The 27206-nt window shown below is 49.9% G+C and overlaps 1 protein-coding gene across 2 annotated transcripts in view; it reads right to left on the reverse strand.

Annotated features, from left to right (window-relative positions):
- The window catches only part of WNT4 (Wnt family member 4), a 28052-nt gene extending 5282 nt beyond the window's left edge, over positions 1 to 22770 (reverse strand). Inside the window, exons 1-2 of one of the 2 annotated variants that reach the window (XM_073316450.1) lie at positions 22432 to 22770; positions 2551 to 2786 (exon numbers count right to left, since the gene is read on the reverse strand). In XM_073316450.1, the coding sequence (XP_073172551.1) occupies positions 2551 to 2786; positions 22432 to 22508 (313 nt within the window). In that variant the 5' untranslated portion in view covers positions 22509 to 22770. Of the gene's footprint in view, positions 1 to 2550; positions 2787 to 3709; positions 8966 to 22431 lie in introns of those variants that run through there. The other variant, XM_073316449.1, reaches the window with a different exon arrangement.
- Between the last annotated feature and the right edge of the window lie 4436 nt (positions 22771 to 27206).

The following is a 27206-nucleotide window of genomic DNA, read 5'->3' on the forward strand; positions in this document are numbered from 1 at the left end:
GGCTGTGCTACTTGGAAGCTCAGGGCAAAAGGCCCCAGGGTCACTTCAATGGCGGCTGGAGAATACCATTGTGAATAGAGATCTGCCCTTCACCTCTCGGGCCCTTGCTCACAACTGACTGGTCAGACAAAGGGGAGCAACTTTGGTGGTCGCAACTCAGACTCTGGTGGCCAAGGCTGTAATCTGGCCTGGGCGGCAGTGGCTGGTGAGGACCCAGCCAGCGTGGGACTGAATCACCTCCAAGTTAATCGAGGTTAATAGTAGGATCATGTTGGTCGGTTTGTGCTGTGGCTGCCTAAAAAGAGACGACTTCAGTTTCTGGTATTTCTGGTATTTCCAGTCCTGAACCTTCACAAGCACAAATCTTCACCCCCATGCTGAGGGAAGGAAAGTTAAATAAGGAGCTGAGGCTGGACTGGGGGAGGCTGGGGCCTGCAGGTCCTGGTATGTCAGAGCAGAGAGTGCCCAGAGCTTCAGAGAAGAGGGAACAGCCGGAGTCGGGACACCCAGGAGCTAATCTAACCCACAGAGCAATTAGACAGAGGAAAGGGGGTCAGAGTGGAGATGCCTCTGGTCACTAGTTTGCCAGGAGAGAGGGAGATCTGAACAAGGGGGAAGTCACTGCAGCTCCCTCTGCCATAGAAACTAGTGCTGCCTTCAGGAAAGAACAACTCGGCTCTGGAAACAGGCCTCATGCAGCCAGCCATGGAGAAAACTCACCACTCCTCCCGAGCTCTGCCAAAGCGCATCTGCTCTGCCCTGTACCCTCCTGCTGTTCTAATCCCGGTCAGAGGCGCCGACCCTGTGGGTGTCTGGGGCTTGAGCACCCATGGAAAAAAAAATGAATGGGTGCTCAACACCCATCAGCCACAGATAATTGGGAGTGCTGCCAAACAACTGTTTGGCAGCTTGGGGAGGGGCTTGGGGGAGGGTGGAGAGAAGCGAGCAGGCAGGGGCCTCAGGGAGGGGATGGGAAGAGGTGGAGCGAAGGTGGTGTCATGGAGGAGGGGGCGGATCAAGGGCAGGGCGCCTGGTGAGGGGATGGAGAAAGGATTGGAAAGAGGTGGAGTGAAAGCGGGACCTTGGGGGAAGGGGCAGAGTGGGGGCGGAACGTGGGTGGAGCACCTGCAGGGGAAATAAAAGTCTGCGCTTATGGTCCTGGCCACCCTGCAGCTCTGCCAATGCACCTCAATACTGACGCGCCTCCACACTATTCTAGTGCTCCTCAGCTCTACAAATACATCGGAGTCCTGACACCGAGCTCCGCCCCACTTGCCCCCAGCTATTACATCCTGCCCCCCTCCTTGCTTTACAACATGAACAGGGCTCGCTCTGTTTGGTCGCAGCGTTGTCATGAAGTTAACACAACGCTCGCAGACGGTTAGCATGTAGGAGGCGGGGCTGGTCCACGCCAGAGATCACTGCGTGAAGATGAATGGTGCTGGAGTCTCTATAAGAACAGGAGACACTGCAGCTGGAAGGAGGAGAACCAGAGCTGGCACAGCAGTATGCTACGCTGAAGAGAGCGAGGAGTGTTTTACTGATTTTGGGCAGCAGAGGGCATCATCCCAAGGTCTCACCCACAGTCTGCTTCACTCAGGAGTAACAAAAACGCTCCAGCCCTAGCTTACGGCTTGTTCACTGACCAGAGAAGAGACCAAATAAATAAAGCATCCTGCTGCTGCTGCTGCTGCTGAACCCTTGCAAGGGGAAGCTTCTTGGTGAGGCAAATGAAGCTGCAGAGCTACTCAAGTAGCTTTATAGGGCTAGTTCCAACTCAACACACCCTGCAATACAGAGTTCAGGCCGAGAGCCCATGCCCAGCCTACGCCACTGTGCCCAGTACATACAAGGCAGGGCTCTGCAGCATGAGCAAGGAAATTGGGTCCACCACGGAAATGCAGACAGCAGCTAAGGAACTGGGCAAGCTTAAAAGCAGCCCCAACGAACCCTCCGATACAGCATGTATGGGAGTCCCAGGACCAGGAGGTACCACGTGCATTACTGCCACTCTCTCTACATCCTTGCCAGCTTCCCGTGGCTCTCCGCAGCCAGCTGAGCCAGTCCCGGAGCCGCAAACAGGGACTGTGCCAGAATCCCATGGCTGCACGCCTTGGTAGTCCCCAGTGATGGCTACTTGCCGTATCCAACCCCCAACTGCTCGCTGCCAACACCCAGCAAAACAAAGCTGTTCTCACTCATGTGCCTGCCTTTTGGGAGAGTAACACACTGCTATTCTATAAAACAGGTGCATGGCAGGGAAAGATGGCATTTATGGCTGAAGCGAAAGGATAGCATCAGGCCATCTCCTGCCCTCCACCACATGGTAGCTCTGACGCTGCCAAATAAACCAGACTCCACACTGGAGTGCTAGTGTGCACACGCTGCATGGGTCTACAAGATGCAGCCATTTCCCCAAAGCTCTGCCTCAGTCTGCAACACTGCTACAGCCCCAGCTCGATGCTCGTTATCTCCCACCTGGAAGCTCATGCCTCAGTTAAGTTCACTCCCTTTCCCAGATGAGCACATGCCTCTGGACAGTTCGCTCACCTTGTGTCACGACCTTGCCAAAGACCGGCAGGGTGTCCAGTGTGGAGCAGTTCCAGCGACGGTTTCGGAATTGGTACTGGCACTCCTCGATGGCCAGCTGGGCTCCCCGGCGCACTGAGTCCATCACCTCCAAGTTCCTCTTGCACATCTGCACTTGGCGCTGGATTAACCCTTTCAGCTTCTCACAGGTCTCTTCCTCGGAAATACTCCCCACTGAGGACAACTTTGCCAGGTACCTGTCAGCACACCCAGCAACATCTGTTAGAAAGGTTTGTTGAGCAGGAGAAAGAACTGTCCCAGCCTCTCCCTGGGAAATGCTGCCTTTTCATATCCATACAGCTGCCTGGGAGGGGAAATCAGGGACAGCCTTGGGCACGGACACCTGCAGTCCTGAGGCTGGGAAGAACCCTTGCCATTGCACTGACAACCTCCAGGGCTGGTGAGATCTCTACCCGCGTGGCCCCTTCCAGTAGCCTGGATAAACACACCGTCTGCTCTCCTCTCCTTCTTTCCTCACTGGAGCTGGAGGCTAGTGCCTGACTGGGTCCCTCTGCATCGTCAGGCTGGCTCTGACAGTTCTGCAGAACGGCCTTTCTGCCTCGAAACAGAGCAAGGGTCCTGACAGCAACACTGGGGGAGAGTACGGCCCTCTTGCCCAGCTACAGCATGGACTACATTCACTCCATCTCTCAGCAGGGAGGCTGCTCAACAGCTCTGCTCTGTCCGCCTAGCATGGAGGGGGATATTCTCGGCATGTTCTGAATATGCCCTGTCAAGTCTCCCGAGTACCAGCATATCCAAGTGCTACTAGGAAAAGCCAGAGGTCTCTCAAGTCAGCCAAAGCAAGCAGGACAGCAGCTCGGCTGCCAGCTACAGCTGCCACACTGCTCCCTCAGCGCTGGCTGTGTTCTACTCAGGACAAACATCTCCCTCAAACCACTTCCCTTCTTAGTCCTGCTTTTAGCTTCCCCAGCCACCTTCGCGTGGGGATCCAGCCCTGGTGGGTGGCGGGGGGAGACCGCTGGGTCTTTCACCACTCGGAATTCTGTGGGGCTTGAAGGGGGGAAGCTGGAGTCAGAAGCTTGTCGTGGGCAAAACCACTTGTGACTGGCACCTTCCAGGTCCCCGCTTGCAAACATGGCCTCAAGGACTCACCAACCTGAAAAACGCTGCCTTTGCTTCCCTGTGCATCCCAGGCTGCACTCTCCTGCTGCCTTGCACATTGCTCTCCGGGACTGAGGACATGCGGAGGCTGCTGCGCCAGCCTGGGGTTGGCTTAGTGACAGTGTTCTGGGGAAGAGGTGCACGTGGGGGTGTAACCCCCCCCCACTACCTGGACTTCCAGCGATTTATCCCCTTGCCACTCTCCAGGCCCACTCCACTTCCTGGGTTCCTGGCAGTTACTGGAATCACTCCCCCACAAGACTGCATGGGCTTCCAGAGGGTTACCCCACTGCCCCTTCCTGGGCTCCTCCACGCACAGGAGAGAACTGTGAGCACCTGCTCTTGAAGGGAGGGGCTGGCGATCCCACCCCAGCTCAGTCCAGAGAGGGGAGGTTCATTAGGTCTCTTGGAGAGCCATTGTTTTACCTTCTTCCCAAAGCCCCACTTCTTGCCTGGGCATTTTGATCCCCCCAGTCACTATTTCTGAATAGCTCGGGACATTGGTACGTTATTCCTACCGGATCCTGGTAATCGCAGACCCTCTGCACCCATGTGCCTCCCAGAGCAGACTCAGCCAGGGACCCCCGGCAAACTCTGCCCTCACACGGCTCAAGGCTAATGTCAGCACTCTCCTCTCTGCAGCCGCTGGCTCCCGCTGACGTGCTGGTGATGGCAGTGTGCTGCCTTTAGGGGTAGGGAGCTCCTACAGCTTAGGGCAGAGTTCCAGACAAGTTACTCACTGAAACTGGAGTTAGGACTAAATATGTATCAATAAACCCAGGGGGAATCCTTACCACCATTCAGTGCTTGGACAGACAGACAGAAAATCACCCCTGAAATAGCTGACAGCCAGAAAAATTCAAAGTTACATTTAGCTACACTATGAAGCAGCAAGGGCACTTAAGATTGTTTGAAGCACCTCAGGTCAATTTGTTTTTGAAAGTCGAATCTTGTTTTTGAATTTCCTGATTTTCAGGAATTTGCGTCTTACAACATTCTGTTAAGGATCCTTCCCTTACAAAGTGAAGCTCTGTTCTGAGAGGGGACTACACAGGAGTGATTCCTTATTGCACAGTTTGCTCCCCTTGGGTTTCAAGTGTCAAATCTGCTGACTTCAGCAGTACATACGTTTTCAGTGTGTTAGCTCTGTGGAGCCAGCTCAGCAGGAGGGAGCTGGATTCTGTTCTCTCCTGTGCATCAAGAGAGTTGTTCACTACATTCCAATCGGTTATACTTGTACAAAATCACCTCTGGTGTCTGGGCTGCACAGGTGTCACTGAAGGCAGAATCTGGCCTGTGGAATCCCTATTACTAATTATGTGCAAGACAGAGAACCCAGCTTGACTCTCAGGTCTCAGGGGAGTGCTGGCAGTCAGAAAAAGCATGCAATTTTCACTTGTAAATTGAGTACATTTGATAGGGAGCTAATGAGACACAGACAAACATGGAGTGTCTTGCTGCCATATTTTCAGAATGAAACTCTTTTACAACCTTAACCCCAGTTAAATCTATTTGTCCAAGAATTTACATTCTTTTAAGACAATTACTTGCTTATGCAAAAGCAGCTCAGTGACTCCTTAATGTATATTATTGGCTTAAAGAAAATGAGGACTTGTGGCACCTTAGAGACTAACTTTGACATCTTTCTCTCAGAGCCTCACCTCCTTCCATCAAGCCAGGGTCCTCAGATATCTGTGGCAGGCTAAGATACTGGGAAGGATGTCTGCTGTTCCCATGCAGTGCTGCTCTCTACTCCTCCAAGATGCCAGGGGCAGATAATACATCACTACTTTGCTTCTGAAGAGACATTAACCTACCTTGAAACCCTCACCTTCCCCTGAGTTCAGTAACTATTATCCCTGTTTTACAGATATGGACGTAAAGGCACAGAAGAGTTAAGAGACTTGCACAATGACCTTGCAGATTGGTGGATTAGTCATGGAAGTAGGAGTTAGGAAAATTGGGTTCTAACTGCAGCACCAACTCCATGCAGTATGTCTGTGCCTTGGCTTTCTCCTCTCTGAAAGAGTATTTGCTATCTCCTTGGGGAGTGCCACAAAAAGTACAGACCAGGGCCACAGAGTGAGGTACAGAACTCCTGGCTCCTAACCCACTCCGGAGAATGTTCTCCTTTTCCCTGTTCTTGGACCATGCCCACAAATGCAGTATTTGGGGCACCTCCTAGTGCTCAGAGAAACCCCCCTAATTAACACTTCCCACAGCTGTGCAGCCAGCATCACTGATGATTCCGCAACTGGTCTGAACACAAACAAGCTGGCAAGAGGAAGTGATGCCACAGGTGAAGCAGCTGCTGGAGGCAGCCATGTTAGCGTCAGCTCTGTTCAGAATATGGGGAAACTCTATTTGGCAAATGGGAGAGGAGAAAATTACTTCAGAGACCCAATGTTCTTTCTAGCTCGGCAGAATTCTCCAGGCGATGGGGAGTCAGAAATTCAAAGCAGCGTCGGAAGAGAAGCGTGACAGGGCTCTTTCAAACCTTTCCAAGCAGATGCTCCAGATAAGACGCTTCCCAAACAAATACTTATTACTGTTTAAGAAGATAAAACGAAGACAAAAGATGTTGTTTCAGAGAACTGCATCCACCACTGAGAGAGGAGCTGTTAACTTGATACACAAGACACACAGGCTGGGTGAAGCTATCCAGAACGCTCACCCATGGGGGCTAGCCACATGCCTCCATCGCCACTCACCATGTCTATGCACCCACCCCTCAGTGCTGTTCAGCACTGCTCCATGCACAGCACACAGACACAAGCATGCACCCCCGCTGCTGGTGACAGCACAGACTGCCAACGTAACATGGGCCTGATCTGTTAAGGGTGGCCTCACCTACTGTTACACAGAACCTGGTTTCCAAACGCATCTCCTCTCATAGCTCTTTCAGGAGACCTTGCTATAGCACCAGATCTGTTGCTGAAGGAGTCCAGCCAGGTCATTGATGCAACAAAAAATCCTTGCCAAAGTGCAAGACAGTCCCCAAGAAACCAGCCAGAGAAACTGAAGAGATAAACATGACAAAAACATCTTGCTCTCTTTGGAAGGAGGGGAGTCGTGAAATGTGGTGCTTTGAGCTACTACCACAGACAGTCCACTAGGGGGCCTCTTGGAAGCCAAGGAGAAGGTCTGCCGACAGGAGACAACAGAGCACTTCTTTCTATAACTTCAAACCGGTGTCCTGAATCACACTGCACAACCCCAGCAGTCACAAGTTACGTGGGCCTATGGCAAGTAACCATGGCTTCAGTTGTGGATGTGTACAGCCCAGTCACTTTTCCAGATAGCTTAGGGGCCTCTTCCCGGGGGAAACAGCCTCCCCTCTTGAGAACTAAACCAAACACATACATTTCAGTAAGAAGTTTCTGGAAACACTTGTTTCCTGTCAGGGCTGGGATCTGGGGGGTCATGACAGAGCAATGTTCTGGGGCACCAGGAAAGTTGCCATCGCATCACAGCCACGAGATGGGGTGGGTTATGCAAGCTAAGTTGGTTGAACTGGGGATGCCTTTGCCTACTCAGCTCATGTCCATCTCTGCAGGCCGCTCTGATCTTTCTAGCCTCCCCTGCTTTGACTCCAGCCTGACAAGCTCTCCAGCCTCCCTCTCCAACGTAAATTCAGGGATACCCTCCACCTCTCACTCCCCTTCTCCCTCTGTGCTCAGGTACCGGAGAGCAGCCCTACTCTGCCTTTTAGCATCCAGGGGTGGTCTCCTTGTATTCCATCCCACTTCACTCCTGTCCTGTCTTTTGCATACAAAGCATTCTGGGTATTGCCATTACAGAAAAAGCCAGGCTTCAGCTGCCTGGCGAGCCACGGATCGGGGAGCAGCGAGACGAGAGTTGGGAGCAGGCTGAGTGCTGCTTTCTGGAGCCCGGCAGCGAGGCCAAAGGGCCATTTTGCATCACCCTACTAGAGAGGAACTGCAGAGACCGGTGACTGCTGATGGGCGATTACCACAGTCAGTGGGAGGAGAAGTTACATGGCCAGCAAAGCATGGCATGCGTCAGGCACGGGTGCAGTCAGCACCCACAAGCATCGGGAAACTTCTGTGGCTCCATATAGACAAAGCTGAATGAGAGATGTTGGCCCTGGCACAGGTTCCTCTCTCCCCTGAGGTGGAAGAAGAAAAATAGGTGCATCTCACATTGCTCTCCTCCTGATCCTTGGCAGGCACAGGTTAGGAGGGGAAGCAGGTAAATATCCCCTCTTCCTCCCTGTCTCTAGGAGAAGAGGGCAGTCCCCCATCCGCCATCTCCGGGGCTGTTCCCACCACACATTCCCATGGTCACAGAGCTCCAGGTTTCATGCCTACATTTTGTGGCGCATCAGCCCTCGTCCCAGTGGAGGCTACGGAGCATTTCTAAACCATTTTGAGGTGGGGACCAAGCTGCCTTAGGCCCTGGGCTGAGGCATAATCATCTCGCCAGCTTCTCCTCACTGTGACCATGGAAACTTTGGGCTCCACCATTCCATCTGGCCCTTAAAAGGGACACTGTTGTAGCATTTTTTATTTTGGCATTAGACAGTCGTTTCCCTTTTGCACATGCACAAGCTAAGGCTGCAGGAGCAAATTACTCCAATGCCTGCATTCTGTAGGACCACTTTCCACCCCTCATTCCCACCAGTACCATATCTAACATGCTCTGCTGCAGTGCTCATGACTAGACAGCCTGCCTTGCAGTCTGTTCCACCACACAATTGCTTTTACTGCCAATAGCTGTCTGCAAAACACCACAGAATTTCCCTTCCTTTGCTGTAGACCATTGTACCTTCTCCTACTGTCTTCCAGCTCAACTCCAGTTGCATTGGCCTGCAAATTCTCAAGTCTATAGGGTTAGTTTCAAGACCCTGGGCTCCTAAACCTGGCATGCAATTGTACTGGAGACTGCTGGGCCAGGAACGAGAAGCATATTTTCAGAGGGCAAGAGCCAGCACGCTGACCAATGGCTGCCTCATCCCTTCAACATGTGACAAATTGAGGCAAACTACTGAAGTCTTCAGAGAACCCCTCTACGTACAAGGCCAGTCCCACTGGGCAATGCCAGACAGCAAACCCACAACTAAAACTCAGTCGAGATGGAAGGACCTGGGTAGTTATAGGCCTATCGGCCTGACATTGGTCCCAGACAAGAGAGTGGAGTGGCTGATATGGGACTTGACTAATAAAGAATTAAAGGAGGGTAATGTAATTAATAGAACCTGCCAAACTAGCAATCTCTTTTTTTGATGAGATTACAAGTTTGATTGATAAAGGTGATGTAATATACTTACACTTCACGACATTTTGATTTTAAAAAAATAGAATATGAAATTAAGATATCACACATTAAATGGAATAAAAACTGGATAACTGACAGGTCTCAGTATATAATTGTATATGTGGAATTGTCACTGAGTGGGTGTGTTTCCAGTGGGGTCCCACAGGGATCAGTTCTTGGCCCTATGCTATTTCATATTTGTATCAATGTCTTAAGAAAACATAAAACTGTCAATAATAAAGTTTGCAGATGACACAAAAACTGGGGAACTGGTAAATAATGAAGATGCCAGGTTACTGATTCAGAATGATCTGGGCCATTTGGTAAACTAGGTGCAAGCGAACAATATGCATTTTAATATGCAAAATGTAAATGTATACATCTAGGAATAAAGAATGCAGGCCATACTTACAGGATGGGGGACTCTATCCTGACAAAGGATGACTCGGATAAAGATTTGGGGGTCATGGTGGATAGTTAGCTGAACCTGAGCTCCCAGTGCGACGCTGCAGCCAGTGGGATTCAGGGATGCATAAACAGGGGAATCTTGAGTAGTTAGAGATTATTTTACCTCTGGATTTGGTACTGGTGAGACTGCTGCTGGAATACTGTGTCCGGTTCTTGTGCCCCCAATTCAAGAAGGATGTTTATAAATTGGAGAGGGTTCAGAGAAGAGCCATGAGAATGATTAAATGATTAGAAAACCTGCATTACAGTGATCGACTCAAATAACTCCATCTACTGAGTTTAACAAAGAGAAGATTAAGGCATGACTTTATTACCGTCTGTAAGTACCCAATATGGGGAACAAATATTTCATAATTGTTCTTCAGTCTAACAGACAAATAATGTAATACAATCCAATGGCTGGAAGTTGAAGCTAGACAAATTCAGACTAGAAATAAGGTGTAAATTTTTAACTGTGAGATTAATTAACCATTGTCACAATTTATTAAGGTTTGTCATAGATTCTCCATTACCTACAATTTTGAAATCAAGATTGGATCGCATTCTAAAAGACCTGCTCTAGGAATTATTTTGGGGCAGTTCTCTGGCTTGTGTTATACAGAGGCCAAGCTAGAGGATCATAATTGTCCCTTCTGGCCTTGGAATCTATGAATTTCCTTTTCAGTAAGATGTGTCTAGGGATCCAATTAGCAAATAGATCCTATGAAGATCAGAAAGTCAAATTCCCCTGGGTAAACTGACCCACCTGAGTACAGGTGCTGGACCTTTGTGGACCATGAAGAAGAAAATGCATAACCCAAGCATCATTTGATTCCCAAAGTAAGGGACTCTTTAAGTCACTTCTGCTTCAAACTATTTCCCCAAGTAACCACCTGGAAGTCCTTCCAGGGCTAGAAGATGGCCCAGAATCAGAACCAGAGTCTCTCAAACTTTCCTTAAAGTTCTCCCCACCTACATATTGACTGTTTCCATTGGAACTATTCCTCTACAAAGTCCCTCAGCACAATAAGTAAACAGCAAGGCACCACAGAGAAGGCATTAGATCCTACTTTAGATAGGTATTTTCCTTCCTTTCTCATATTGGGTCTAGAACATAGCAAAGGAACCAATTAATCCCATGGTTCATTTGTAGTGGGCTGGCTTTCTTTTAGTGACACTGTCGCTTGCAGTGTATACCTGTTACTCTTCTTTCCTTTAGCCTTTATGTCTCAGGAATTTGTCCACAACTGTAGTTCCCTGTTTAAAAACCAAAAAGGTCTCTTCTACACAAAAGTTGCACTGGTTTAACTAAGGCAGTATAAAGACACACCTTAGTTATATTGGTACAACTTTGTGTTTAGACTAGGCCAAATCTCACAATTTAAAAACGTCTGCGACTCATCTCCTCTGCAATTGTTTTGTCTGCAATTCTGCAAGATCCCTCCTAACCCCAGGGCTCTTTTAAAAATTAATCTTGTTTTTATTTAAAATATACCCAAGGATAATAGCAACTTCAGGGGAGAGTTTCCAGGAGCAAGAACAAGACAGAGAAAGCCATTCAGGTTGGCAGATAAAACAGAAATTAGGGGAGATAAACCTCTGCATTTCCCACTACTGAGAATCTGAGTAATTGAGATGTTCAATAAAGGCAGAGATCAGGGAAGACATATCAAGTGTCTTGCAGAGAAGAAGCCATTTGGATTTTTAAACGTATCTATTCTGGGTGTGTTGGTGCCTCTGATGTTCTTGTTCTGTAACTATTGTAGTGAATGAGCACGGGGCCATCTCTGTGATTCTAGCGCCACCAGACCTTATTTCCAGAAACATTACAACACACTGGAGGGCGCTCCAAAGAGTCACGGAAATTAGCAGAAGGGTGGATGGATCGAGGAACGATTAAGAGTTAAATAAAGAATGTATAATTTGGTTTAGAATTAAACAGAAACCTCAGTTTGAAAGACACCCCAACAGTGAGCTTCGTTAGGCTGTGGAACAATTCGCCTAGGGCAGGGGAAGCAGACAAGGCGGCTAGAACTTTTTAAAAGACTGGGCAAAACACTAGTAAGTGTACAATGGAAAGCACTGGCTGGGATTAGATGGGGCCTAGGATTGGTTTTGGTTGAATTGTTCTGCTCTCCTTGACTCAGACACCTTCTTTAGTCACTGCCCTATTTCCATCCACCCCACTCTGCAAAATGCTGGAGAAAGGTGCCTTTTCTAATCTCCCATGTGACCTCGCACACAACAACCTGCACCAGGCTGGTTTTCACTCTGGCCATAGCACAAAAGCTGCCCTCTGTTTAGACGATGGCCTGTGTTACACTGACTATGGCCCCTTCTGCCTAACATAATCTCATCCACACAACCACTCTCATCCTCCTGGACTACAGCACATGATGAGACACAGTCACACTGCTATAAAAGGTTGAGGCCCTCTGAAAGTGATCGTTTCAAGCAGTCTGTCTTACATTGATTTGTGTGAGTTTAAAAAGGGCAAGTCACAACTTTTAAGGCATAAGGAGCCATTATGATCATCTAGTCTGGCCTCCTGTATAGCGCACGCCAGAGAATTTCTCACTTAGCAATTCCTGCATCAAGCCCAGAACTTCTGCTTTAGCTCAATTTGATATTTGAAACAGTGATGTCCCATCTTGACTTAAAGCGATGGAGACTCTACCTCATTGCCGGCTAAGCTGTTCCAATGGTTAATTACCCTCCCAGTTAAAGATCTGCCCCTATCACCAGTCTGAACGCATCTAGCTTCAGCTTCCAGCCACTGGTTCTCGTTCTGCCTTTGTTTGCTAGATTCAAGAGGCTTTTGCCATCAGAAATCTTCTCCCAATGTACCTACAGCTTGCTCAGGTCACCTCTGACCCTTCTCTTGGCTAAACTCGATAGATGGAGCTTCTTTAAGCTCTTGCTGTAACTGAGACGAGTCGGACGGGACGCTGGAGCCTGAGGGCTAGGTAGCAGATGGTTGCTGTGGGGAGAAGCAGCAGCAGCACTGGGGAGCAGGGAGGTGTTTGTGCCTTAGGGATGATGCCTCATGGAATGCAGGGGAGAGACCGAGACTTTGGCCTCTAGAATCAAAGGAGCGTGACTGGAGCAGCCCCAGAGGCTGTCGGAGCTGGCAAGGGGGGGAAGTTAACCTTAGCCCCCACCCCAGCATCTGCACAGAGCAGAAGGAGCTCTCTCCTCCACAGAGAGAGATATCTCCCCACATTGGCATCCGGTTCTTCTAGGACCCAGGGGTTTACCCCTCTTCCCCAGGACCTGCCACAAGCAGAGCGGTTTCCTGGGAGAAAGGGGAGGCTCCCCAGGAAGGGGAAAGGACCTCACAGCATTGCTGCCAGAAGGAGAGAAAGGTCCTGACTGGATGCACCTGGAAGGAAGAGGGGCAATTTGAGGATTCTCTCATTCCCACCCAGGGAGAAGGGGCTGGAGCAATCCCCCACCCCCCATGACTCTTTCAGGAGTGAATTACAGGACATGGAGAAGGGAATCCACTTCCTGTGGTTTCCTGATAGGCCTTGAGCGGACAGTGGAGAGAGGGCAGAGGAGAAAGTCCTTGTGAACAGCTGAAGAGTCACATTTGTATTGTGCAAAAAGGAAAGGAGGACTTGTGGCACCTTAGAGACTAACCAATTTATTAGAGCGTGAGCTTCCGTGAGCTACAGCTCACTTCATGCTCACTCCTTAGGACATTCATGTGCTTCTGCACTGCCACACACTGCACTACGGTCACTGCCCAGCCAGTGATGCCGCACACCGCCAGCGTCCGTCAGCCCGCTCACAAACTCTGCAGTGCTGTAGCAGTAAGTACATTGCACAATACGGGGCATGCTGCAATACCTCTGTGCTGCTGCACAGACACACCACGTCATGCACGAACACAATTCAGCAACCCTTGATTAGCACAATCAGCTGCGTGTGCGGCCAGAGCTGGGAGTACAAAACCCAGGGATCTGTCGGAGCTGGATCCAATACATCAAGCACCTGCCTAAGTCTGGGAGCTTTCACCCATGGCCATTTGTCATTCATGGCTCTGTGGCAACATCTCACTATGCGTCCTACCTAGAGAGGCCTTTTGCCATCTCCCGCTAGTCAGACACTGTTTTCTGTAACTGTTTTTTAATGGAAAGCGTTGTCCCTGAATTGATTCTTTGAATAATTCTGTTTTGGGCATTAGACCAGGATGTGTCTATATCTTGATCTTCCTGTCACATCGGCCACGCATTTGTTCTTCTCTTGGCTTTGCTTTTCAGCTCCCAATTTCCACCTCTAGTTAAAAGTGACCAAGTCAGGCTCTCGGTGTGACACTTCCACACGATTACAAGCTTCTGCCAAACTAGGCTTCACACTCGTCACCTGCCCTCGCATGCCAGTCACAGCACCACTCCTCAACTTTGGCCTTGCTAACCGTCCCACCCCCCATCACAACAGGGAATCAGCCAGACCAAACCTGTCACAACGCCTGGAGCAGGGAGCCAGGCCCAGCCCCGTGGGATAGGAGCCACTGCTGCAGGGTGAGTGCAGGACAAACTCACCCTCGTGCAGGCCCACGACCCACCTAGAACCTTCCCCAGATCCACTGCGGGAGGCACAACTCTGGGAAACACCGCTCTGTGCTATGGCACACCTGCACGGCCGCATGCTGCACACCTTGCAAACCTATTGCTGCATGCTGGCACACAGACGTTTCCTGCCACACACACTGCTCTGTGCCAAGGTTTCTTTGCCACAACAGTCACAGAGTCTGAGAAAAGCTGTCACTGTCACAAGCTTGTCATGCAGTGCTGAATATGGTCCAATTGCTATTATTCTAAAGGAGAAAAGTGCCATTGGCACTGACTCGATCTTGTTGCTCAACCTTCAAATCAGGAAACATTGCAAGAGAGTCCAACTTTACAATGCCATTACCCCAATGTGCACACTGGCAGGCCGACAAGACCCCAGGGGCAGCACTAACTTGCACAGAACTTACAGGAGTTCATGAACTGGCTTAACTGAATATAAATGCAAAAACTCACAATATTAACTCTTCATTGTGTCTTCCTCAACACGTGAAGAGGAACTGCTCCTCTGCTGGCTGCAGCATCCAAGTGCTGGCCGTTCTGAAATCTGCAGCAACTCTAAGAAGTTGCTGTGTCTGCTAAAAGTTGCAATTGCCACCACAAAACCACTGCCCACAATTTTCTTACAGCCGTAAATATTGCCAACCCGAGTGTCTAAAAATCCTGAGTCAGGGCCCCCTGGGTCATCAGATTTTTATAAAAACTAGCATATTTGGGGGGGTTTATTTGCCTTCTGGATTGAGTCTTTAGGGACCACTTGAGTCATTTTTTCAAGCTTCTCTCTGAAACCAAGAGGACTAGAAACTTATTAAGTGAAAGCTGAGATTCTCTTGAATTCACATGACTCCAGGATCCAAGGCTTAAAAATATCCACAAAATACCATGAAAGTCAGTGAACCTGCCTTGGTGAAAACATACGAAAACATGCCAGAAACAGATTCTTGAGTTTGTCTGGCACTTTTATTACTTTTAAGAAAGTCAATAGACTGCTTCCACGTATGCCATCCAAGACAAGTTAGTGAAGGGGATGACAATGAACCAGAGATGCAGGAATTGGGGGGGGAGGGAGAGGGAGGGGCCCTGCATCACCCCCTGGCTTGAATCCTTCATATACAGGATTTACAGTTTGGTTCAATGGCTTCCAGCACCCGCACTATAAAAATTGTTCCAGCACACATGTGACACTCCTATAGCTGAGTGACACGAATAACAGCAACTGTAACAGTCCATCGCAGGCTCAGATAACTGCAGGGTCCATTATAGGCTCAGAAACCAGCATCACAGGCAGTGCCAGGAACGAGGCAGACAGAAGTCCATTTTCCTTACCATTGTTTTGGCCTTGGAGCTCACAGGAACCTTCCCCTTCTCAGCCTGGGAGGTAGCACTTTCTATTCCAGTTTCATTTCTCAGATACCCTCCTTCACACCCAGATTCAGGGTGGTTCCAGCATGCCACTAGCCACCAGGGACCACCTGCTCAAAAAGCCCCAAATAAGGATGCTCACCATCACTAGCTATCTGAATATTACTGATCAATTTACCTGCTGTGTCCTGACAAACTTAGTCCTGGAGATTCCCAGCCAGCTAGGACCTGATTATTGATGGCATTACTAGCTTTTAAAAGGAGCCCAAGATCAGGGCCTTGCCCATCCCAGCTAATTCCAAAGTCTGGGAGATTTCAAAATGTTTTTTCTGCCACCAAGATACAAACCTTTAAGCCACTCGCTTGTTGGTTTTTTTTTTTTGGGGGGGGGGGTGAGGGGGGAACTAAAGCTGGCTGGGCTTGTCATAAACTGTTGCAAGATTTTTTAATCTATTTTGAAATATAAATGTCCTACAGAATAAGTTGTAGCTTTTAGCTCTTCCTCCTCTTGCCCTCCATGGAAGGGTGTCCCCACCTGCATAAGACTCTGGGGAGAGCTTGCTGCAATGCCTCCCTCAGGATTAGAGAGCAAAATATGAAGTGACAAAGCATTGATGGTGGGTCTCCAAAGGAACCCTGGGGCAGCACAAGGGAGCTCCTCACCCCACTCACCGAATTTGTTCCCAAATCTGGGTCCTCAAATCTCTCCTCTCCCAGAATACTCCTAGTCAGCCATTCATTCTGCCTCCAGGATAGCGCTCACAAGATGTTCAGTATGCAAAGAAACTGTGGGTCTAACTTGCAGTGTTGGTCTGTCTGTTTTGTGCTGCCATAGGCTGGCTACCTGGGAGTGTCCACTATGTAAGGTCTGGAACAGGGAGAGTGGCCAGGGGAAAGGGGATATGGCAAGAATGCCTCTATGTTCCAGACACTCCCACTTGCGCAGATCAGCCAGCATCTTGGGGCTCTCGGCAGCCAGACATCAGTTAGTACACCTTAGGGCTGCTCTATACCAGGGACTGGACCAGGCCACAGCTGGGCTGAAAATCTAGAGCCACAAGGATGATGTAAAGGTAAAATCCATGAGTGGATTTTAGCCAGACCTGAGAATCAGGGCCTCTTGCTGCTATGAAGAAAGCTGGGAAATTGCTAGCTGAAGAGTACTCAGTCATCCACATCAAGGTAGTTGTAAAAGCAGAGCCAACCAGACAGAGAATTATCAACACAGGGCCCAGTTCCCCATCGCCCTGCACCATGGATAGCCATTTGCACCAGCACCATCAGAGTAAGCGCTACCAAATTAGAATTCTGCACTCACAACACCAACTTTACAAAGGTGTCCATGAGATGAGGAGCCAGGCACAGGAGAATCACATCCTGTGTTTGCAGAGCACTGGGAGATCTCCGGATGAAAGGGGCTGTAGAAATGCTAAGCATTATTCCTTCCTCTCTGGCCCTATAACGCAAACAGAATGAGACCACAGAGACCAGCTTTCCAGCCAGCCTCACTTTGTAAGTCACAGATTTTTAGGTATTCATTGAACAGTCAAATCCACTTTCTTAAAGTTTAAACACCTCCCCACTTCCTCCCCCTCAAAACAAACAAAAAACCCCAACAACTGTGCTCCTGGCACTTTAAGCCAAATCTCAGCCCAGAGGGAAATGTTACTGCCACATCTCTACCCCCTATTTACAGGGGCTAAAGAGCTGCTGGCGGCACACCCTGCTATACAGCAGCTTAACCGCATCTCAGAATATTTACCTCACATGGAGAGCCTCCTGCAAAGCTCCCAGAGACCAACACAGTTTTAGCCGGATAACGGCATGAAAATGAAGGCAGTCGCTAATGGTTTCACGATGAGTGGGTGCCCAGGATTCTCCACACACAAGGGATCTTTTTTCTAGAGCTTCAAGAAAGTCATCCTAATAATCCAAACAACCAGTCACATCTTAAAAGCCAATAGCGTCAAATACTGAGTTAGGAGAAACCAGGCTTTGTAGTGACCGTTAGTTTACTGGCTATGGTTACCCAGTTAGATTGGAACTTGCCAACAAAGTTGTTCTGTGATGATTTCATTCGCGCACGTAGAGTCAGAACTCTGACCATCCTCTCCCACTTCGGAGAGGTGCTCAGCTAGTACACTGCTGAGTGCTTGGGTCAGCGCCCTTTTGGAAAAATGCCACATGCATCCCATTTGCACCACCTAGAAAATGCCCTGGCACGTACAAGCCATGTTTTGGAGTGCATGCACAGGGTGCAGGGTTTGGAATATTTTAGCGCAAAACCACAATGAATCAAAAATTGAATTCAGTCCTATACGCCAGTCACAGTAACACTTGCAATGCAATGTGTCGGAAAGTAACACAAGCCATGGACTATCCAGGAGTGAAACGCCTGTGCATGCAACAAGCTTCTGTGCTCCTCTGGAGATCAGAGCTTAATTTGTAATGAAAGAGGTGCCAGGGCTCAAGCAACCTTTTTTACTTTCATAACTGATGCAGGAAGCCTAGAGGTGCCGGGGCTATGAACTGCCAAGCCGTGAGGTGCCAGGGCTCATCCCTTGCACAAATTAAGCACTCCTGGAGATAATGTTTGGCCAACTGTGAGAGGCACGCAGAGGCCAAAAGGAGATGTTTTCTTCCCCTGGCACATACCCTCACTCTGGGGCTCAGATCTACTGGGAACTGACCTTTCACTTCAGTATAGTGGTTTAGTATGAGGCTTCTACTGAGCCTGGAACTGTCGGAGGAAAAGCAAGGCTACAGGTGTTATCAAAAAGGAGAAAGTTTCTAGTTCCAAATCTGGAAATGGCTTAAGGACAGAGATTTCCAGGACATGCAGCAAACCCAGCAGCAACTCCCAAAATCCAGAGACTGACAAAATATGCCTGAGGTTTACTTTCTAGCCAGATATCTTGGTTTGTTCAACGATCAGATTTTTCAAGCTCCCTTCCAACTCTGAAAGCCTCTGTAGCAGAATGATCCCTCTGAGGGACTACAGGTCAGTCATTCCAGAAGATCCCAAGATGCTTCTCCTTTACAGATTATAAAACGCATAAACACTGGCACACAAACCAATCTAAACAGCCTTTCCGCAGCGACCTCCTTAGAGCTCTTCCATGCAAAGCAAGGAGTTTGTGAAAATGTCCAATTCAACTGTTACAAGCTGTCTGTCTCTGAAGCGTTTGGGGAATGCGAGTTCCAACAGGTTAAAAGAAGCTTTAGAAAAAAAACCTCTTGTCTTGTGAAATGCTCACTGAGCTTAATCACTAATCCAGCAGGTTTCTGGAAAAATCAAACTCGCTACAGAGCTGTGCCACGGAACATACACACAAGCCTGAAGAAACATGCATACAAACACTGCACAGCTGGGCATAAAGGTAACACACATACCCAAAAGAGCCACACACCGCCTGTCCAGGCTGCATGCAATGGACATGGGCCATGTGTGCTGTACATACACATATATGCAGTATACACAGGCGTAAAGCAAGACACAACCCTACGATAAAGCAGAGCACTACAGAGCTCTGCACAGAATACACATGGCATGTAGGAAACATGCAGGGTATACTCATTCTCAGACTATCTGATAGCTCCCAGGTCCTTCTTTCCCTGTTTACTGCCTGAGGACAGCCCTTTCCTTTTGATGTCAAGAGTGGGCCTTGCCTGAGTCCAATAGGCAAAGAATAAAAACACCAAGTTGTAGATTGTCTTTTTATTGGACTAGCTACATTTGTTATGCCAGACTCCATTCTTTTCTTCCAAAAGCAGTGAAATGAATCTCTGCTTTCCCTCCACACTGTTGGCAGGAATTGGTGCCTGGAAGTAAGTGCTTGGAATGAGCCCTCCACTCCCACAGAGCTTCATCCCCACATGTCCATCCTCTTAGAAAGATCCACTATAACCTAGAAAGTACAAGCTGTTGCACACAAGCCCCCAGTCGCTGGCAGCTAAAGCCGCCTATGCTCGGTTTTCTCAAACATGAACCAAGTGGGCTGCAATGCTGCAACACGCTCAGCTCCAGTCACGCAGTGTATAGAGGCCTAGGTACCAGGACTACATATCATAATAAGGCATTTCTCAGCCTTGCTGTAATACAAATACACAAGTTAATGCATAATCCCACCCAGCCAGTAGAAATCCCTCTCAGTACAGCCAACCCTTATTGGGGGGGGGGGGGGGGAGTCTTACTCCCCTGGGTGGTTTCGCTGAAGGCCATTTTCATTGGTTACAACACAACTTCTCCTGCCCGCTATTCCTGTGAGCCAAACCCTCTTTGTCCAGAAGAAAGCCCTGAGGAAAGCAGCCTCCACTCCCACCACTGCATCTCCACGCTGCTGTCCTCTTACACACATCTACTTTTACAACACGATGACAACCTTCCTGTTACACACAAATCCCACCCACTGGCAGATAAACAGCCACACATTCCCTGGCTCCTTCAATTTTTGGTAACCTTGTGTGTATGGGCCAAATGGCTGGGTGGGTGTGGGAAACCTAGCTCAGCAGTTTCTGTTGGTACTGCATCAAAACAGAGTGCAGGGAGAAGCCTGGAAGTGCTGGAGAGCTCAGAGTCCCTGTAAAAATCCCCAAATATTAAGATGATTCCACCTACAGAATTTTCCCCTTTTCCCAAAAGCTAGCCTGGCAAGCATCTGTGCCAGCACCTCTGCAAAGTTCCTGGTAGGGCCACTATCCTCAGCCAGTACTTCCCCTTTCAGTCCTGTCCACTGCAGAAACCACCACCAGAGATCCATGACATGTCTTCACCAAACGTGAGGCAGTGCCGCCTTGTGGTCTGCTCTAATCCACCCAGCATTTGCAAGAGACCCATGCCACAAAACTCTTTCCATCTGACAAGGGAAAATAGGGGGAGCGCAGTAATAGAGCATGGGACAATTTATCCCGTGTGACCCAAACAGGCTCCTTTATAGCACCCTTCTCTTCCATCCATTTGAAGGATGACAGTGGCCACTCCAGGCACAGACTGGTCAGCACCTTGGTCTCCTTGGGCTGAGTAGCATCCTCTAAACACCACTCAGCCACCACTGGCTTAAACAAGGGATAAAGCATTGGCCCCTGTGGACTACAGAATGGAATGGGGGGGCATAGACGTGCTGTGGCTGACTGGGTATTCATTGTGGTAGCTGAAATTTTATGTCTCTGGAGATTAATCTCCTTTCCTGAAACACTCATCACTCCTGTTCCTGCCCATGGGAGATTCAGGTGCAGAGGAAAAGGCAAACTGGCCCTTCATCTTTATTGTTATGCTACAAGTGGTAAATGTAGCCATGGTGGCTTGTGCTACTGCTGTGACCCAAGCCATCGACAGTGCAACAGTCACTTTGCTCCAGAGACTAGATTTGTTAAACCCTTGAACTGGGCTCTAATTAGAATTCAATCACAGCCTCCCAGGCTGATAAAAGCTGGGAGCAGCAGCCTCCCCACCCACCAGAAGAAATTAATTAGTCAAATCAATAGTTAATTCAAAGTTTGGAGAAAGATGCTGCCCCTCCCCCACCCCACCCCCAGCAGAGCCCCCCAAAGGGCCTGTTTCAGGGAGCACTTCCCTCAGACTTGGCAAAGCTCTAGTGGAATTTTCTAGAACATGTGGCAGTTTCCCTCCTTGTTTACCTTACAAGTTATCTCAGTGTTTGTTGCAGGTCTTCCTAATCTAACTGGGCTCCTCCACATCCTACCGTCAGGATTCGCATTTCTAGAGCTCCTCATCCCAGAGAGCCCCACAGCACCACTGATCTCCAGAGCTTTGGGGCAGCATGTGCCAGCCAGGTGGAGAATGCAAGGAGGAGGGGAAGCAAACCCCTACTCTTCTAACTAGGGCCAGGAGAGATCCGGTGTCTATCAGCGCAGACAGGCCCTGAGGGTGGGGAAGAGAAAAGACTTCTGCTAAATTGGGCTGTAGATTTGTAACTTTGCCATTTTCTCTCTCCACACTTCACCAAATCCTGTCCCCGGCCATTCCCTCGCTTATCAGAACCGCAGCAAAACCCAGGCTGCATTTTGACCTGAGCTCTGACCTCAGGGCCTTGGTGCTACACAGATTAGTAACTTAAGAACAAATGCAGATGTAGCTTCTGCTTCCATAAAGTTATAGTATAACTAGCCTAAATAATAAATAATAATTCTTCAGAGGAAGAGCTCTGCCTCACCTCTGTGGGCACACAAGTGCTGGAGTTCAGCCCAGTTAGTCACACCGCAACCCAGGAAGCAGGCCATGACCTCAGAGCAACAGCAGGGAGGACATATAGGGCAACTTCATTGGGGGCATTTGTTCTTTCCTCCCCACATGGAGAAACCGTCCTGCACCCCCTGCTCTCCCTGTAAACCAGGCTACACCCCTACTGCTCTCTAACTGGTTAGGACACCAGCACACTCAGAGGGAAGGGGGGTCCCAGGAGGGCTGCGAGTCGTGCTGCCTGAGGCGGCCGCAGGAGACAAGGGTCATGCTGGGACTGGGGCAGATAAGCAAGCAAAGGGGCTGAGTGCGGCGGGCGGCCAATGTCAGCGCCTGCAGCTGCTGATCAGGTAGAGCCCCGCTGCCGAGTCGCTGCTGAGCCTGGAGCACGAGAAAGGAAGCACCGTGCGCAGCCACTGGGGGTCACTTCTCGAGCCCGGCCAGCCCCGCTCCCGGCGGGTTAGTCGGTTGCCCCCTCGGATTTTCTCCGTGGGGAAGACGAGGGGCGGCCGGCTTGGCGCAGGGGAGATCCCAGCCCTAGGGAGGGAACAAAAGGGCTAGAGGGACTCCCCGCCCCCCAAGCGTGGGGCCAGGCAGGCTCCGGCGCCGCACCTTGAAGGCAGCGAGCTCCCAGGCGGACTCGGCTCCGCAGGGCTCGGAGCAAGTGCCGCCCGCACGGACACCCCCTGCCCGGCAGCGGCCGGCTCGGCTCCCGGGGCGGGCAGGGTCCCGGCTCGGAGCCTCCCGGCGCCCCCGCAGAGCTCAGCGCGGGGGCGCCGGGCAGGGAGCCGCCGGCCCCGGAGGCACCTGCTCCGCGGCGGGTCCGCCCCCAGCCCCGCTCCCCGGCCCCGCACTTACAGCCAGTTGCTGGCGTTGGCCGAGAAGGCGGCGAGGATGACGAGCAGCAGGGAGCGCAGGGAGTACTGCGGGCTCATCCTGGAGGGCAGCCGGGCAGGGAGCCGGCGGGGCAGCTGCCCTGCCCGAGCCAGGAGCCCTGGCGGCGGCGGCGGCAGCGGCGGCGGGACGACCCCCTGCTCCGGGCGGCAGGGCGCCCCGCCGGGCAGCCGATCCTCGGCGCCCAGGAGCTGGCAGGGCAGGTGCGGCGCAGAGCTGGGGCGCTGCCCGGCTGATGCGCCCGCGGCTACCGCTGAGCCAGACTGTCAGCTCGGCCGGCCGATCCCAGGATGGAGCCGCGGGGAGAGCGAGCGGGGGGCGGGCCGGGGGCGGGAGGAGGAGCGGGGGCGGCCCCAGGATGCGGCTACCTGGGCGGGTCCGCAGGCCGGGGACACCCCCAGGGCGGGACAGGGACGGCTCCGGAGAAGTGCTGCGGGCGGCGCAGCCAGCCGGACGGGGCGACCTGGGCCGGCGCGTCGGCTCTGCCTCCTCCCAGCCCTGCTCCTCGGCGGGTCTCTCCACAGCTCGCCGCTGTGGCCAGCCCCCCTCTTGGGGTTCAGGCCAGAGCCCCGGTCCTCATCCTGCGGGGAGTGAGAGAGCCAGAGCCCTGCCAGCGGGAAGGCTGGGAGGAGGGTTAGCGCCCCTTGGTTCTTGGCGGGGTTCGGACTGGGCCAGTGTGCCCTGATCCCTTGTTCCGGGACCTTTCCTAAGCTGGCTTCTTGCTCTCGAATTTCAGCTGCCTTCAAAGTCACTGGCTAGCTGCAAATGTTGAAAATGTGAGCTGAGTGCAGCTGAAAGGAAGATGTCTGCCTGAGTTTGCAGAGAGCCTGAAACAGCAGCTCTGAGTTGCCCGGTTCATTTCAGTAGGTGCTGACTGACACACCAGTGAGGATCCTTCACATGCCGCCCTTGCACTGCTCTGTCACTGCTCAAAGCAGGTGAGAAAATGGACAATGACACCATGAGGAGCTTATGCAGTATTATTTAGATTCCAGTAGCACCTATTGGCAATAAGTGCAATCAGGACTGTTTTGTGCTGGGCACTGCATGCACCCAATCAGGGACAGACACTGCCCCAAGGAGACAACAAGCTCAATAGACAAGACAGACAGAGGATGGGAGGAAACTGGGGCACAGAGATGAAGGGATTTGCCTAAGATCACCCAGCAGGTCAGTGGCAGAGACAAAATTACAACCCAGGTCTTTTCACTCCCAGGACTGTGGGGAAAATTTACCAGCATAATTATACAGCTATACAAGTATAACCCCCAGTATGCACACTCTTATTCTGGAATAAGTGTGCCCACAGGGGGAGTTTACACAGAAATAATGCCAGTAAATTTCCTTGTGTAGACAATCCCTCAATCCAGTTTCTTAACCACTAGACCGCATTGCTTCCAGAGCTACATGTTCTATGGTGGCAGTTCACTTTGGTACCCTGAGTGGGTGAACTTGGGAGATATGGCCCTTTATTTTTCTCTTTCTGTCCCTCTTGCCCCCTGCCTCTCAAGGAGCTCAGCCGTGGTATATTCAAACTTGAGTGAGGGAGAGCTAAAATCAAGGAGTCCAGAGACCCCATATCATCACTTTTGAACACCCGCACAAGCCACCAACAGGGGTGTCTCATTTTCGTGTCAAGTGGGCAGATATGTTGTGGGTGGACCCTGGAAAGTACCATTACCTTCTCTCCCTCCCCCCCCCTTCAACCCCCAGATCATGACCGCTTTGTTCTGCTGTTCTGATGATTTCTGGTGTCAAGGGGTTTAGGATCTCTGTTTACCCCTGAAAGTGAAGAAGATGTGGGAATATTCTGGGTTTTGGGGGGCTCTCAGACCCTCTATGAAAATCAGTGGGAGACGTTCCACTGTCTTGAATGGCCTTTGGACAGATCTTGAATGTAGGGAGAATAAGTGCAGAGAATTCTTGAGGGAAGGAAGACATAGAATAGCCCTATTTCAGGATGTAAAAATAATTCTTATTTATCTGTGAAAAACTGTAATGCTTGGTTTTTAGTTTTAATAATGCTCTTTTTGTTTCCAAGGACTGTTATGAAGAGGCCTTAAAGCAGTTTAACCCCACTGTTTTCAGAAATTTCCAAAACTACATCTAGAACTCCCAACTTGTGTTTTTTACCTTTGTAGGGTTTGCAAATTGCCAAATTCCATTAGCTAAAGATTGTTAGCAATACAGTTGACAGTTGTTCAAGGATAAGACTCTCTTCTTTTTGACAGTTTTATAGCTAGATTCTAAGCTTCCAATAACAGGGGTTTATGGTGCATCCAGGGACTAAATCTTAAGCGTAGCATGACAACAAGACTGCCTCTCAACTAATGTTAAAGGCAGATCCTGGAAGAAAGTGCGGGGAGAGTAGTGTAAGATTATGGGAACAGGAAGGTAGAACTTGTGCTTAGAATATCTGAGTATAGAAAGTTTTAATTCTCATTAAAGTAAAGGGGATAAATTAATGGCAGCCCCTGGGACATTTGCGGGCAATTCACATCTAGTTACAGCCGCCAATCAAATGTCTGGTTTTCATCTTCAGTATTTTAATAGGCTTAGAAATTCACAACCAAATGGAGTTGGGAAAAATTAGCTAACTCTCTGGTGTTTTTATCAGCAGGGAAGAACTATACAAGCTGGGTGTTTGCACAGTACCACCAATGACCTGGGTGTTTCTGTAGAATTATCACTGTGTCCAACAACCAGTTAAAATTCTTGTGTTAGAATGCTCTGTTAGGTTTTGAGTTGTCTCTCATTTGTACAGGGAGTGCTGCTCCCAGGAAGATTAAGGAAGATGACTGTCAACCAGGTATCAAGAATTAAATCTGAGTCTGAACTTGTCTGGGGAAGTGAATGGTTCAAAATCCAGCTAGGAATCCCCAACAACCTGGTCTGACTGGGTCTCACCTGCAGGAGACCCCTGCCCATTCACTTACATACAACACAGATATAAGTGGCCTATTATTGGAAGTGGTGGCAGGGATGATAGAGCGCCACAAAGTAAGGTGTCTGCTTAACATGAAATCCAAGATCCAGAGCAGCCAATATCATCCGGCATGACAAGAGCATTCAAAGAGAACACATTACTTAGGTCCATTACTGAAACCCCTTTTTACCATTGAGAAAACCTTGCCAAGCTGCTGTGGAGCTATTGGAGGGAAAAACACCCTCTTTTGTCTTTCCAACTTGATTTGCAGGAGCACCTGCTTGCAGTAGAGCAATAGGATGCACTTATTCAAAATACAGCAACTCGCATCCTTCTAGGCACATGTTTGTCAGAGCATATTACTCCTATTTTAAAGTCTTTGAATTAATTCCCTGTCAAATCAAGTATCTGAGTTCAAAATTCGTTGATTTTCAGAGAGGTTCAAAATTCTCCTGAGGTCTCTTCTAACCCTAATCTTCAATGATTCGATGATTTATATTCAAGATCCTGAATGACTGTACCTGACTCTGCCCAGCTACTTTCTATCTTTATATTCCTGCTGATTATAAGGATCTGAACTAGCAGCTTATCTGGTTTTCTCTGCTAATAAATGTGAGTCAATGGGAAGCAGGACATTTTGTAACCATGTGCCCCAGCTATGTAGTTCCCTGCCTGGTGCAATCAGGGATGTTTAATCCGTCTCTTCATTCAAGACAAGACTAAAGAAATATAGGGTTACTACAGCTTGTGACTGCTTTTCAGCTTTGAGTAGCGTCATTGTGAAGGGAAGACCTATTTGAAAGGCTAAAGGGAAGGAAGAGGTTGGAGCTACATGAATGGCTGTGGGATTCATGGGGTCCACCAAACCAAATCAAAAGCACAGTTCCTATAGTAAGGGAAAATCGAATGGCTCTACAGGAGGTGCAGGGCTGGGTACACACCACTGGGAGCTGGCCTAGCAGTCCCAGCTGTTTTCCTTCTTCCTTAGCTGCCCACTGTGCTTCATGGATGCCAACTGGGCCCTGGGAGGGAATGGCTGATCTCCCCTCACACCCAGGGGTGTTGCATAGGAAGACCAGTGGGTTCCCTGAGCATGTTGCACAGTGCCATCTTGTGGCCACTGCCTGCATTTGTCAGGAAGTGCAGAGGCCGGAGGAAGTAGAGGGGAGAGACTTGGAGTGGAAACCTCCAGAGTTTAGGGATTCTCAGAGTAGAACTCTGAATCTGGTTTTATCCATCACAGTGCTGATGTGATAGTTAGACAGAGGCATTGTGCTGAGTCCTGAGACTCCCTGCATCATCGCTGATACTGCAGTTTGGCAACGAGCAGTGGTTTGAGAAAGAAGTTTGAGAAAGACAGCAAGTCCCCCTGTATCACTGCTCTGCCTTCCAGCTTAAATACAACCAACCTCTATGCAGAATAGAAGGGGCAGCTGGACTCTTCCAGGGAGGCTGCCAATAGCTTGCCTGAAACAAGCAATGGGATGCTGACCCTCTCTCCCCATCTCATCCTTGCTTACAACCACTTCCTGCCTCCTCTTCCCTTTGTCTTCCTCCTGCAGCATTTCATTCTGCCCCTACTCCCTTTACCTTAGCCTGGGAGGCCTGTTGGCTTCAGTGAGGCAGGTTGGCCCTGGTTTCTCCCCCCTTCCTGGGTAAGGCTGCTGCTCCCAAGTAGAGCAAGGTGAAACAGACCTGGAAACTACAATGCAGCATCTTTCTCCCCTGAGCAGCAGGAGAGGAAATCTGGGATCTTCACTCTCCCAGGTTGTGGGTGAAAGTCAGTACCAAATCTTCACCCTCCTCATCTTCC

Source organism: Lepidochelys kempii, chromosome 18, assembly GCF_965140265.1.
Source record: "Lepidochelys kempii isolate rLepKem1 chromosome 18, rLepKem1.hap2, whole genome shotgun sequence".
NCBI classification, from domain to species: Eukaryota; Metazoa; Chordata; order Testudines; family Cheloniidae; genus Lepidochelys; species Lepidochelys kempii.